Source organism: Sylvia atricapilla, chromosome 13, assembly GCF_009819655.1.
Source record: "Sylvia atricapilla isolate bSylAtr1 chromosome 13, bSylAtr1.pri, whole genome shotgun sequence".
Taxonomy (NCBI): Eukaryota; Metazoa; Chordata; class Aves; order Passeriformes; family Sylviidae; genus Sylvia; species Sylvia atricapilla.
In genome coordinates, this window is record NC_089152.1 from 16,919,257 (window position 1) to 16,933,452 (window position 14,196).

Below are 14,196 nucleotides of genomic sequence, written 5' to 3' on the forward strand. Positions count from 1 at the left end.
CCCTCCTCCTCTCCCCCATAGGGCATGGGTGGGGCAAAGCCAGTGCTTGAAGATGTTTCTTTCCCCCAAACACAAAGCCAATGCATCCCACTGGGTGCACCTCTCCCAGAGCAACCACAGTGCCAGGGAACAGGCCAGTCCTTCTCGCTTTATTGCACTTGAGAGCACCCAGTTGCCAACGCAGCCACGTTATGTACATTGGTATTTTACAGTTACCCAATGACAAAGGACCAGGAGCCCAGAGCATGCCTCGCTCCCAGCCTGGCCCCTTCCCTCCATTAGGCTGCACCGAGTCACTCCTTGGGACTCCACCCGCAGGGAGGTGTCACTGGCACCCAGCACCCTCCTGCAACGCCCTGAGGAAGGGGATGCTCTGCAGGGTGACAGAGCAGACAGCTCCTGTGCCTGTCCATCTCTGCCTCAAGCCAGGGGTAGCAGGATTTGGAGGGGGTACTGCCAGCTGTTGCTGGAGTCCATCATGTGCCAGGCAGGGATGATGCTGAGCACCAGATTGTGCTGTGGGGCTAGGGCATACAGGGTCTAGGTATGGCACAGGGGCAAAGAGGGTGAGTTCTGCGGGCTAGACAGCCCCATGTGCCAAGGCAGAGTTTTGTATGGAGGGGAAGTTGCCCCTTTGCCCTGCTCCCAAGTATCCCATGTGAGGTAGATCGTCCTTACCATAGCACTGGCCACCATCCAGAGCAGCACAGCCACCCTCAGCAGCCACTCAGCAGTGGGGTGGGAGACTTCCCTGGGAAGCAGGGGAGAGCAGGGGTGCAAAATCCCATCCCTGTGCAGCTCCTGGTACCGGTGCAAACATTCCACCCTGGAACCAGCCAACATCCCAGAGCCCCACACCATAGCAGAGGAGCCCTCCAGCAACCACTGGAACCCTCTGCAGGAAAAAGGGTGTGCCAGGGCATGGGACTGACTGGGCACTGGTGGAGTTCTCCTCCTTAACAGCGCTGGCAAAGCTTGGCCTGGTCACTTTATGGGGACACAGAGAGGGACTTGAGGTGCTGGGAGCCAGGAGGGTCCAGGACTCCCAGTTTGCTGGGGCGCCAGGCAAGGACATGGTGCCTGCAAAGCCCGAAGGAGAAGCTCTGCCCCTGCCTTAAGGAAGGGCTACGGAAAGTTGAGAGGGAAGAGAGTCCGAGCCTGGAGAGGCACATGGCCCCACAGGCTCCAGCTGAGAGGTACTGGGGAGGTGCCCTGTGGCTCACAGCCCCTGCAGCCCTGGCCCAGCTGCTCACAATTAGCACACACCACACAATGCAAGCGCTGCAGGCCGGGCAGGTGCCCCACGGAGAAGGCCAGTGCCAGGGTCTCCCCTTCCCACACTGGTCATGTGCTGGGCCCAGACTGGGGGCCAGAGAAGGAATCTCAGCTGCAGCAACTCTGACTACTGCGGGCAGCTAGCTCTGTTGCTCTCTCCTGACCTGGGTTTGCAGGCTGTTGGGGCCTCCCCTGTTTCTGCAGCTCTCCGGGAGCTCTTGGGGCTCACAGAAGCCTTGCGGGTACCCTGAGGACTTGTCAGCACCTTCTTCTGGAGCTGGGGGCTGGACTGGGCAGACTTCCTGCCCAGGCACGGACTCTTGGAGCCCTTGGGCTTGACTGGCTCCAGCATCTTCAGGCCCAGGATGCTGCAGTAATGATTGCACTTGTGAGCGGCCGGGAACTGCTCCAGCAGGGAGGGGAAGCAGCTCTCCTTCAGCCCCTGGTACCTGCCAACAGAGTTATCCTCAGCTCCTGCTTTGCACCAGGAGATGTCCCACCAGAGCAGGGAGGTGAGGATGGAGCGTTTATCACCATTGCCCTTGTCACGTACGCTGCAGAGCTGGGGACAGCCAGGGCCACCCTGCTCTAGAGCTGGAAGTCACTCACCCTTTCAGGTTGGTAGCGATCCGCACATTGGTCAGCTTCCAGCCCACTCCTGTAATTTAAGAGGACAATCAGTCTCTGTCCAGAGAAGGACAGCCACCAGCACCAAGGGCAGGTCATTGCCCTGGATAGAGGGTTCCATGGCATGGGGGAAGAGAGAGGCAGGAGGGTAAGCCTGGAGATTTTCTTCCTTTCCCAGGCTGGAGGGTGGTGATGGGCCATGGGCACCACACAGGAGATCCCTTTACCTTCCATGTCAGTCACAAGGATGTTTCCATTTGTCCACTGGTAAACCCAATGCTGGAAGGTGCAGCATTTGAGCACAATCTCTGAGGTGCCTCTTGCCACCAAGCTGCCATCCCTTTCAGTGACACAGTACTGCTCGCAGGGCCTGCCGAGGTCCTCCTCCATTGTGGCATAAGGGATGTTGTTGGCCGGACGATAAATCAGGTACAGAGGAATTATCCTGTGTGGGAGTTCACAGACAATGTCAGCATGGTGACCTCTCCCTCTTCTGCAACTGGAGACTTACACCACAGTCTGCAACCCTGACTTTTGCCCTCCTCCCAATATCCCTTCTATTTGTGGGAGTGGAGTGCACTGCCTTTGGGATGCCCCATCACCCACAGGGAATCTTCCCACCGCCCCCTGCAATGCTCTGCCAGGGCATCAGGCCAGTGGAGCTGCAGCACATCACTTACTCAGGCACCGCTCCAAAATCAGGGACGGCTCGTGCCTCAGCAGCAAAGATCTTGCAATACTCACGGCTGGAGTTTTGGACTTTACATTCCTGGAAGTACAAACAGAAGAGTCAAGAACCTGTCCCATCTTGCACCAATGCCTCCCTGGGACTACTGCCAATTGTATCCCTGCCCCGGTGGTCAAAGGGTGATGGGAAAGTCCTGAGCAGCTCCACGTTGCTCAGATGAAGAGCTGATGCCAAGAATGGCAAGGACATGTCCAGCTCCCTGGCTAAACCACTCCAGAGCATTCCAACAGTGGAAGGAAATAGCAAAAGTAGGCACACAGCTGGGGACTGTCTGGGGGCCAACTCACACACAGCTGGGAAAGGTGGGAGGGAGAAAGGTTGCCCACCTGGATGGTGATATCATAGTTCTTCTCGACAAGGCTGTTCTCATTCTTGGTCCCAAAGACGATGAAATTGTGCACTTTGATGACGCAGGTGTGGCCGGACTCAAAGACGGGCTCCAGGCCATAAATGGCTCTGGCACGGCAGGCTTTGCGCAGGAAACCAGCTCCCACTTCCATGTCCTCGCTCACCACACGCCCGAAGAGCTTATCCCCCCAATAGCCTGCATCAGCCAGACCCTTGGCAAACACCATGGGTGTCATCTCGATCTCCTCTCCAACTGGTGGGGGGAAGAGCTGGTGAGGGGCGGACAACATGGGCACGTCCTGCTTCTGCCCCAGAGCTGCCTGCCCCACTCAGCAAGGGGCAGAGTCACAGCTCATCATGTGGCCCTTACCTTCAATCTCTTCCCGCAGGATAAATCCTGACAACACTAGAGGAGACAGAAACCAAAGAGGTGTCAAGGTCCTGCCAGGATCCCACCTTGCCCCATACACTCGCACAGCTAGGGACAGCAGGTAGGATGGTGAGAAACAATTGGCACACAGAGGCAGAAAGCACCTCAGAGGTGTGATGTTACAGAATGTGCCAAGGTTCCCCCACTGCAGCCTGGCACCAAGCCTTCTCCACACTTAGCCACACCACCCCATGGCACACCCAGGAAGCTGTGAGAGAGCTCCTCACCTTCTGGGCTGAGCAGGAAATCTGTGGAGTCAGTGCCATACTCGTTGCTGATCACACACCGATAGACTCCACAATCCTTCTGGGATGCCTGCACAACAGCCAAAGCCGCCTGGCCCTCATCACCAGCACTGGAAAAAAAATGGAGCATGGCCACATCCCCGTGTGGTGGTGAGAGGCCACATGGGAGCCCTGTGACGGGCACTGTGGGTGGGCAATGTACTGCCCGTGGGGGGATGGAAGAAGGCTACAAACTAAGCCATCCCAAGGGCAGCCCTGTGGCTCCCCCAGCATGTCATGGCCCCAGGAGTCCTGGCCTGTGGTTTGTACTAACAGAGATGCTAATCCTCCAGGCAAGCCCTGCAAAATCTAGCCGGGATTGGGCTAGACTGATAAAGGTACTTGCCCCTGACTGAGGCTGGGTCAGGGCTTCACAGAGGGAAGAGGTGGGATCCTCATCCTGAGACCCACTGGCTGAGCAGGCTCTGCTTTGGTCTGCTGGAAGGCAATGGCCACTCCTGCCTGTCTGCCCCAGCTCAAGTATCTGCCTCAGGAGAAAGTTTCTGCCCCAGGAGACAATTTCTGCCCCAGATTCATCTAACTTACTGTCTGCTCATTATAAAGGCAGCTCAGGGGACATCAACGGCATCAGGCTAATCCTAACTGATGTGGATGATGTCCCTACAGAAATCCTCTGGGCATGAGAACAAGTTGCTCTCCATAGTAGACCCAAAGGATAAAACCAGCTGTCTGAATATGCTCTCCCTGTGCAAGGTCAGTGCCAAGGGTAGAGAGGGCACAGCCAGAGCTGCTTTCTCCCAGTGGTTGTTGCATGGAAGATCTTCCCAGCACTGCTGGGAGGCTGCCACCCTCATATGGATCCTTTGAGGTCCCAGTTTTGTAGTTTACACCCAGCTCTTGATTTCTGTAATGGGCATAACACCTTCTCTGCCCTCCCCAAGCAGACACTCCAGATGGAGCATCATTAAGATAAATTTGGCAGCAGCTCCCCATCTGGGCAATCCTTCCCTCTGTGGGCACTGACATGATGAAGTTCACATTGTACTGTGCCATGCACTGAGCTCCCCATGCTGCCTTAGCAAGAGGGGCACCTTCACCCCAGTCAAGGCAAGGAGCAGGATGTGACAGGTGACAAGGACTGCGTTGCCATGGAGCCGACAGGTTACCTCCTTTGGGCTTCAGCTACAGGGATCTCATCCTTGTACCACGTCAGCTTAGAATCGCTCAGTATATTGAAGAACTGGCACCAAAGTTTCAGGTTTCCTGATGCATCGGAAAATTGTTCTGCCCTGATCTTACGGACCACCTGTGGAGCTAAGGACAGGGTGCAAAGAGACAGGTGGTGAGACACAGAGTGCTGGCCGCAGCTCTGGGGACAGCCCAGTCCACGCCCAGGCTGCTGCTCAGGGCTTTGGGTATCATATGTGTCAGCACGTGTAATGCTGCCTTCCCAAGGAAAGTCTCAGAGCTCCACTGGGATAAACAGAAGGGATACAAGTGGTACAAATTTGTTCAACCGTGCAGCACTGCAATACCCAGTGAGGCTTGGTCAGAGGAAAGGCAGAAAAACACTGGAATATCGGAGGAAACATTCATCTACTGAAGCAGGGATTTATCATGGTTACCCCTACTTTGCAAGACAGCTGATTCCTATGAGAGTATCACCTGGTTCCTTCCACTCCAGGATTACGCCTTTTCTAATTTGATGCCACAAGGAATCAAATTAGCATTGACCGCAGATGTGGAAGAGGAGTGTGCACCCTGTGATGCCCACTGAGTCATGGAATCCCAGTTTGGGTTTGAAGGGACTTTAAAGACCACCTTGTTCCAACCCTCTTGCCATGAGGAGGGACACTTTCCACTGGACCAGGTAGCTCAGGATCCCCAACCAGCATCAGGCTTGATGAGGACCAGAACACAGAGACCAAAACTTAAGAGGATTCTATGATCTCTGGGGCTGGGGAAGGCCAGGTTGTGGAGACAGCCAGTGTCAGAGCTGCTGCCTCATGCATTCCTCGTCCCTCCCTGCAGTGGGATCGGAGTCTTGGGAGAGACTTTTTGCTTTCACACAGACAAAGGCTGATGCTGAAAACCCTGCAAATGCACAAAACTCATGTGGCCCCAGCTGACTATTACTGGCTCCCTTTGTAGCAACAAGGGAATGCACTTCATGGGGATTCTCTCCTCCCTCACCTTTAAATGGGTTATTTGTTTTCTGGGACTCTGCTGGCTGTGCTTCTGGCTTAGCATCTCCAGGGACCTCTTCGTCACCACAGCTATCACCTGCCGGCTCCTCATACAGCTTAGGAACTTCCAACGTGGCCATCTTCCTCATGAGGGTTGGAGAGCACTGCTCTGAGGGAGAGGATGGAGCTGGGGCTGGAGAAGGCAACAGAGATGCATTTTTCCTGGACTGCCGTGGTGAAACAGTTGGACTTCTTGTGTGCCCCAGGCTTTCTGGGGTTGCCTCTTCTTCCACCCCCACCTGTTTGGGTTTTGGCAGGTATATTTTGCGCCGGGCCCCCAAAGCAAGCTCTTCTGGTGTGGCACAAGGTAGCACTGCTGGAGTGTCAGCAGGGCTCTCTTCAGAGCTCTCTGGAGGCAAATCAGAAAGAGGAGGAGCCACTCCTGCTGTGGGCATGCTGCCCACCACAATGGAGGGTACTGAGAGCGGGGGCGGCCCCTCAGCCTCAGGAGCGCCCCAGGTGCATCTCTTTGGTGGCACAGGCCTGCAGGCCAACATCTCCTTGCTGGTAACAAATTCCTCATTAATCATTCCTGTGATCCGTCTGGATGTCCTGGGGGTCAGAGGCAAGTTCTCTGCTGTCTGGAAGAGCTGGTTGTTTTCTACTTTTTCCAAAACTTTCCTTGAAGTGCGAGGGCTAAGGCCAGCAATGCCTATCTCTGGGATCATGCCTTCCCCTGCATTTGGCTGCTCCTTGTCCCCAGAGTCAGTGTCCCCTTTTGTGGCATCCTTACTGTTATCTGACATTTTTAGAAGTAGCAGCAGGTAGTTCTTTAAGGAGGAAACCAGGTTTTTGTGCTGCATTTTTTCCTCCAAAGACATCTCCTGAGATCTCTCTGAGCCGGGCAGGACCAGCGGTACCTGGGGCTGAACCTCAGAGACTCCTTCCCAAGCCCCTGAAGATGCTGCTGGCTCCTGGCATGGAGCTGTGGCTGTCAGGAGTCCTCCCTCCTTCCCTTGAGGTCCCGTGGGCACTGGCTTGGCATTCTCCTTCTCTAACATGACAGCTGAAAACATCTCTCGTGGGGCAGATCCATCTGTCGTGATTTCCATTTCTCCACTCGCAGGAGGCAGCAGCTGGGCTCCAGAAGTGGCCTCCACCCCTGGGCTTCCATTAGCTGCCAGCAGTGCCTCCCGAGCCACTGATGGCCTCACTGCAGGAGCAGGAAGCAGCTCTTCCTTGGCAAGAGGAACTGAAGCAGGAGCTGCCATTTCGGTGTTCTGATGGCCCAAAGGTGTCCCTCCTGCCTCCCTGTGCACAGCCCCAAGACATGGCTCTGCTGCATCACTCCCTCCTGTCCTCACACCAGGATGGCTCCCAGACAACTCTGCTCCTGCCTCTTTGCTCTTCCCATCCGTGACTGTCTGACATGGGATTTGTTCAAGATGAGCATTTTCTCCAGCTTCTGGGGGAGTCAGATTTTTTAGCAACGACTCTTCCCCACCTCGGCTCTTGTTCTCTTGATTTAACAGTCCTTGCTGAGTCTCTCTGTCCTCAAGAGCACGGGAATGTCTTTCTGCCTGTTTCCTGGGGGTTGGGTGCTCCTTGCCAGACTGTATATGGTCTGGAGAAGGTGTTGGTGACTTTGGTGGCTCCTGAGGTCTAAACCGAGGATTTGTCCTTTTCACAGGCCCCCTGGTTTCCTGGCAAACAGGCACCTCTTTTTTCCTCACCTCCTCTAGCTTACTAGCTTGCTGACTGGTCTCTTTGGTTGGACTGGACACTGGATGCTTTAGGTCACCAGGAGATTGCCCAACTCTTGCTGCAACCTAGTTAAAAAAAAAAAAAAAGGAAATCAGCATCATGTTACTGCCTGGGTTGTGTGCAGTTGTACTTGTGGTCCACCTGTACCATATGGCACTGCCCAAAATCTTCTTTGTTATAATAATTGTGGAATTAATTCGTTCTTTCTCGATAAATATCCTGTATAAAACATACACTGGATCAAATGCCTCTGTCTCCTTGAAATAAAAAGTATAATGCAACGATGAGTTGTTTCCAGGAATAGGAAAACTACATCTGCAAAATAAAAGGAGTCTCCTGGAAGAGATAGGCCTTCTCCTGATGTGGGATTGCTAACGAGCCGGTGATCATCACCTGATTGGAACCTTATCTACAATTGGACCAGTAGGCTGTGTATGCCAAGTTCCCGAAAATCTAATCAGAAATATCAGCACCATCCGGAATACCATTCATCAGACCAGCAGAGGGAAAAAAAAAGAAGTATGATTTTGAAACACCCACAGAGTCGACAATGGGGTGAGGCAACTTTTGCCTCGAGCAAGAAAAACTGTATAAAACTGGACTGTGTGTGGGCAGAATTTGTAAATGGGGAGGGATACGGCTCACAGTGGCACCTGAGGTTCACCCAGCATTGATCCCAGGTCCATGCTGTCTGATTGATTTTGGCTTTTTCCATAGAATTCTATTTCACAAAATTCTATCAATAAATTGGCATTTTTTAAATGAAATTGGACTCGTTATTTATAACATTCTTGAATCATGGGAATTACCCTAATACCAGTGTTACTCTGTCATCCAGGGTCTGATGGTTTCACCATCACCCCACAGGAGTGGGTCCCACCTGTCAGGCTGTACAAAATGTTTCTTCGTTTAATCAGCTCCAACCCTTCTGCCTTTCAACACCCTTGCTGTGCACAGGGGCAAGAGATCTGCCTTTCTAAATCATTCAGTGGCTTTTAATCCCATCTTCTCTGACCCAGTGCCTTCCAAAAGAGCAAAACATGCCCATTTTCACCAGCCATTGCTGACACCTTGCATAATTCCCTTGATGTTTTTAAAGACCGAGTGCTCCCCTATCTCTGCCGTGAGATGGGGCAGTCAGCATGCCACACACTATCAGGACAAGGCTGCCCAAATGATTTATAGAGAAACTGTACACCCTGACGTTATCAGCACTTTTCAACTATTCTGTTTCTCTGACGTTTGGGAAGCTCAAATGTTTCCGACCGCAGCTGCACCCAGCAAACGTGTCAGCAAGCTGCCTGCTGTGACAGCCAAGCTTTATCCTGAGGAGAGCTGCCCAAATCCTCCAGCTCAGGAGCACAGTCTATTTTTGTAGGGGAGACAGCAATACCATGGTATATGCTCTGCCTGGCTGATGCTCTGTCTGTGAGCATCACCAGGACAATGGCATGGGGACCCTGTCCCCCCTCCACCCTGGAGAATCTGCTGCTAAGGATCTTTTTCTAAGGTCACTTACTTGAGTGTTAAGCCCCCCAAAATGAATGCCATGGAAAGGAGGGCTGTGGCCTCTACTCTGTGCTGCTTTTGCTTCACTTGGTAGCTTGGGGTAAAGAGGAAAGCACCATTCTCTCAGCAATCCCCTTCCCAAGCAAATAAAGGAATCATAGAGCGGTTTGTGTCAGATGAGACTTTAAAGCTCATCTCATCACAGTCCCTCATGTGGGCAGGGACAACTTCCACTAGACCAGGTTGCTCCAAGACCCGTCGAACCTGGCCTGGAACACTTCCTGGGATGGGGCAGCCACAGCTTCTCTGGGTAACCTGTGCCAGGGATTCACCACCCTCACAGGGAAGAATTGCTTCCCAATCTTCCATCTGATCTGCCCTTTGACAGTGGAAAGCCAGTCCTCCTTGTCCTGTAACTCCATGCCCTTGTCCAAAGTCCCTCTCTGATTGTTACGGTAATAGGAGTATGAAGGGCTGGGGTGGGGGAAGCACCATTAAAGGCTGTTCCTACCCATAAAATTAAAGAAATATAATCAAATCATCAGTTTAGAATTTAGGCAAGAGTGATTACCATGCAAATCTAGTTTCTTCTCTCCTTTTATAGAGGAGGATATCCAGAGCCTGGCTACAGTCTGGCATTTTGCTACAGATAAACCCAGCTCAGAAGAGAAGTCCTGAGCATAAGGCCTAGCTATGTTCCAAAGCCACTTATGCTATGACCTTTCTTGTTTAAAAATAAGAAAGAAAAAGACAAGTAACCCCCTTCTTGGGGGAAGAAAATATCCTGAAACATGCCTGGAATGGGCCTTAAACGTCTTTAAACCAGCATATTTGCTCTCACAAAAGCTTCAGGACTTTCCCCAGCAGCACCAACCAGCTGAAGCATTCAAATTCAAATCAGAAGCACTCCCTTTTGTCTCCTCAAAGGCATACCAGCTGACAAGTCACTGGTTTCCCTCTGCGAGTGGAGCTTTTAAAGAGAAAAAAATCTTGATGCATGTCAAAGGCTCAGGGATGACAGCCCAAGCCTGGCTGCTGCACATCAGCATTTTTCCATCGTTTTTGAGAGGGAGAGGTGTTAAAATTAGCAGAGAGGGGAGAAACAAATGGCTTTGCCACGGGCTGGCCTGAACAGCAATAATTTTTGCAGCAGTATGCAATACTGGTGGGTCCATATGAAGATGAGTTCACAGCACTGTGCAGCAGCCAGGCCAGAAACCAGGTGTGCACTGCATAACACAGCAAGTTCTTACCAGCAAAGCTGCCCCCACCAATGGCTAAAGAAATTTAAGAGAGGAAGAAAGGATATTTTTTTCCACTGGAGCACTCATCATCAGTCCCTTATGCACTATGGATTTTTCCACATTCTGAAACATGTGCCATTACCTACCAAGCAAGAGGTGCTGCACCTGGAGCCTCATCTGTACTGAAAGTGTGCACCTACCACAGCCCAAACTCCAAATCCTGATAGCACCTGCAAACTGGACTCAGAGAACCTTCTATGACAGAAGGGGTCATTAAAGAAAAATGGGGGGAAAACAGTCCAGTAGTCTAATATTTTCATGGCAAATACTTCAGGTTAGGTGACAAAAATAGCAGTTGACTAAAATATGCTCTGAGGGTCAGAAGCAGGTGCTGTGCCCTGGCGCTTCATCACCACCACAATGAGTCTCCCGACCGAGTTTTTCCACCAGGGATGGGCCAAAAAAATAGTCCAGACCTACTGTATACACGTTGCACTGTAAACAAAACTCGAGGCCCTGAGGGTGCAGCTCACATGGTAGTTCAGCTGCATGTGGGGCTCCTTAACTAAAGCTCCCTCATTAAACTGAACAGATGCCATCACAAGGCACACACTCCCAGTTATAAATACCCATTCAGTGCTCCCTGCCGACCTGATGTGAAAACATTTTGCATGAGGTCAGCCTGCCGATTAAACCGGAGAGCCCCAGGCCACCGAGACCAGCTGCTCGAATGGCCCCGACTTACATCTCTCACCACCTCAGCTGACATTTGCTTGGAGATGAGGTGGAAGCTCTGCTGTCTGGGCACACAAAATCCAAAAAGCCCTTCTGGGTGCTTTCACCAGTGGAGACCTGCAGAGCCTCGGCAGCAGATCCCATGGTGCACACGCAGCCTCCCAGGCCCAGTGACACAATACAAACGTGCAGCACAGACATTTTCTTGTTGCCACCCCTGTGCTGGCAGTTGTCTCTCGTAGTTACCTCTTTGTTTCCCTCCAACTTCTGTTCTTGCTGCTGGCCTCTCTGGCCCTCGGACAGCACAGGTCCTGATTCCAACACCTCAGAGGCCAATGGAGCATCCTCTGTCTGTCTGCTGACTGCCACAGGCTGCAGGGCAGCCTCAGTCCTGGCCTCGTCCTTGGCTCCCACCTCCTCCTTCCCTGCCGCTGGCTTCACTTGCTTATCAAAATACATGTCCTTTAAAGAGAAGTACATGTCATCATTAGGTTTAATGTCCTCTTTCACAGCTTTCCCAGGCTCTTTGAGTTTTGGACTGGTTTCCACTTCTTGATCACTTGCTGCCCTCAAACGTGCATTCCTCCGTAAGGGGACAGGAGGAGCAAACCTGGGATTTGAAGACGGGTTGGCCCTGTCTCTCCCACTCTCTTCCTGCTTGGAAACTTCCTGTGTTGCTGCTGAAGGAGCCTCCACCTTCTTTTTCTTTTTAGCTGCAGAGTCTTTTGCCCCTGGCTTAGTTGCCAACTCCTCCACTGTGTCATAGATGTACGTGAGAAAGCTGTTCCCATTCTCCTCCCCACTTTCCAAAGTGGCATCTCCATTGGTGGTCACCTCTGCTTTCAGAGGTGCCACCCGTTTGTTTGGGAAGCCTGGCACTGCACTGAGTGGCTGCTCCTTTGTCTCAGCAATATCCTTGTGTAACCTGGACTGTGAATCTGCGACGTGCACTTTTGCTGCATCTTCCTTCTCCCATGAAGAGTCTCCTGACCGGAGATTCTGATCTCTAGCCAGCCTCCGCTTCCTCTGGAGCCGTTCAGGGCTCATTCCTTGCAACTTCTCCACTTCCACATTTTCTTTTCCTCGTTTCTTGCCATGTTCTATTTCTTGCATCTTTTCTTCAGCTTTTCTCTTGATTTTGTCAAACCACCTCTGATGGATTTTGAACTCTGTCATGGTTCCCACTTCCAGCACACCTGAGCAGGACACAATGCCTTTGTTGTTTCTAGCTGAGGCCTGGTAAATGCCTGCATCCTCTTCTCGGCACCTGGAAATCAAAAGCTGTGTGTGAGACCTCCCAGCCTCCTCAGGATGCCCGCTAAACACACAGACATGCGTGCTCTCCTACTTCTTGCTCCACAGAGTCCAGAAGATGTGGCCCACGAGGTGCCCACAGGAGGAGGTGGAGGCCTTGGGCTGGCCTCCCTCCCTGGCTCTGCCTGCTCTCCGCACTAACAGACAAGCAAGTTTGATGATAAATTTGTTCTAGCTCCACCCTGGGCTACAACTCTGGTGTGAGGGCTGTGATGGAGGAGGAACAGGCAGCACCAGGCTTCCCAACTGTTCTTGGACAGAGTCCTCTGCAGGATCTTTTCCTCTCAGCTCTACACAGCCCTCAGGACATTCCTGTTCTTCCTCTGCCCTACTGTGTTACCAAAGTCTACCCACCCCATGTCACGGGCAGCAGCACAAGCACCTGCCTGCTGGTGACCCTACTGTCACCCCTTGAGGACACCTGACCCACAGAGATCCTTGCACCTTGAAGAGGTGACCCAGCCCCTGATGGATATCTAGAGCACAGCTGGGGGAGCAGAAAAGCTCAGGCTGGAAGCACAAGGATGGTGGGACTATCAGCAACACTGATAATCCGCATCCTCAGTCCGTGTCACACCTGTCTGACATCCCAAACTCAAGGTGCAACAGGTCTATGCCTGCTGGGGACAAGATGTGCCTGGCTCTCCAGAAACCTGATTCCCCGGAACATCATCTTGGAGGCAGATAGTGTTTCCCCCTTGCTAACCTTTGTCAGGCCTAACACTCAGTACTAGAAGGTTCCAGAGAGAGGGACTTCTTCCCTTCCTCTTGCTTCCAGCATGGCAGATATCCCTAGATACAGTAATGGATCTCACACCAGTGTGACTGAGGAGCCACAGCGGGAGGGGAAGGGCCAGGGGAGCCAAGTGTTGGGGAGGACATCACCATTGACAGCTTATCCAGTCACTGAGAACACACTCAGAGCTCCCATCACCAAACTCAGGCACTCTCCAGCTCCTGTACTCACTTGTAGAGCTGCAGGGTGTGGCGGTTTCCATGACGGAATATCTCATACTTGGGTAAGCCACAATAGCGATCCATCTCCTCATCATCCTTGTACCACGTCACCTCTGGCTGTGGATACCCTGGGGAGGACATGGAAGGTACATCAGAGAGTGAAACATTCCTTACAGGAGCACAGACAGCATGGTATCAGCAGCAAAACAATTTGGCACACCAGGACAGATGCTATTCTGGGCTCACCACATTCCTAAATGGCACAACAGAAACAGGGGAAACTTAATGGGCTTATCTCAGACTTTTATCACTCCTAGGAATAGGGCTATTTTTGATAAAAAAATCCCAGCACTTCATTCCTGAACAGAGGGGAGTGGATCACACGCTCTTCTCCTGTAACATTGGCTGGGAGAAGGTGAGCATGCCACCACTTTTATGTGAAGAGGGATGTTTTGATGAGGCCAAGGCTACGGCTGGAGAACAGGCGTTCGCCCCTCCATGGAGCTCTCAGCATTTTGCACAGTGTCACAGCCTGTAAGCTGATCTGAAACTTTCCACTGAACAGAAACAACTTTGATTGCATCACAGTCAGCTCAGTGTCCTACAAATGTCACTTGACAACAGATGTCACCTGCCTTTTCAGTAGAATGACATCATGATGTGTGTGACTGGCTGGCTGGCAGGCTGGGCATGCAGCCATGTTCTCCACCACTAGAAGAGGTGTTGGATCAGCACGTGAGTCCCACATGGACCAGTGCTAGCCACAGCCTTCACTGCTCACTGACAGCAGCTCTAGTTCACATTAAGTGCTGTT

General features: G+C 52.2%; 1 protein-coding gene across 2 annotated transcripts in view; it reads right to left on the reverse strand.

The window, feature by feature from the left end:
• Window positions 1–127: 127 nt before the first annotated feature.
• Window positions 128–14,196, reverse strand: part of ALPK3 (alpha kinase 3) — a 33,469-nt gene continuing 19,400 nt past the window's right edge. Inside the window, exons 4-14 of one of the 2 annotated variants that reach the window (XM_066328602.1) lie at window positions 13,393–13,510; window positions 11,358–12,378; window positions 5,867–7,688; window positions 4,840–4,987; window positions 3,656–3,783; window positions 3,369–3,404; window positions 2,977–3,251; window positions 2,583–2,671; window positions 2,130–2,347; window positions 1,885–1,933; window positions 128–1,724 (exon numbers count right to left, since the gene is read on the reverse strand). In XM_066328602.1, coding sequence (XP_066184699.1) covers window positions 1,403–1,724; window positions 1,885–1,933; window positions 2,130–2,347; window positions 2,583–2,671; window positions 2,977–3,251; window positions 3,369–3,404; window positions 3,656–3,783; window positions 4,840–4,987; window positions 5,867–7,688; window positions 11,358–12,378; window positions 13,393–13,510 — 4,226 coding nt within the window. In that variant the 3' untranslated portion in view covers window positions 128–1,402. Of the gene's footprint in view, window positions 1,725–1,884; window positions 1,934–2,129; window positions 2,348–2,582; window positions 2,672–2,976; window positions 3,268–3,368; window positions 3,405–3,655; window positions 3,784–4,839; window positions 4,988–5,866; window positions 7,689–11,357; window positions 12,379–13,392; window positions 13,511–14,196 lie in introns of those variants that run through there. The other variant, XM_066328603.1, reaches the window with a different exon arrangement.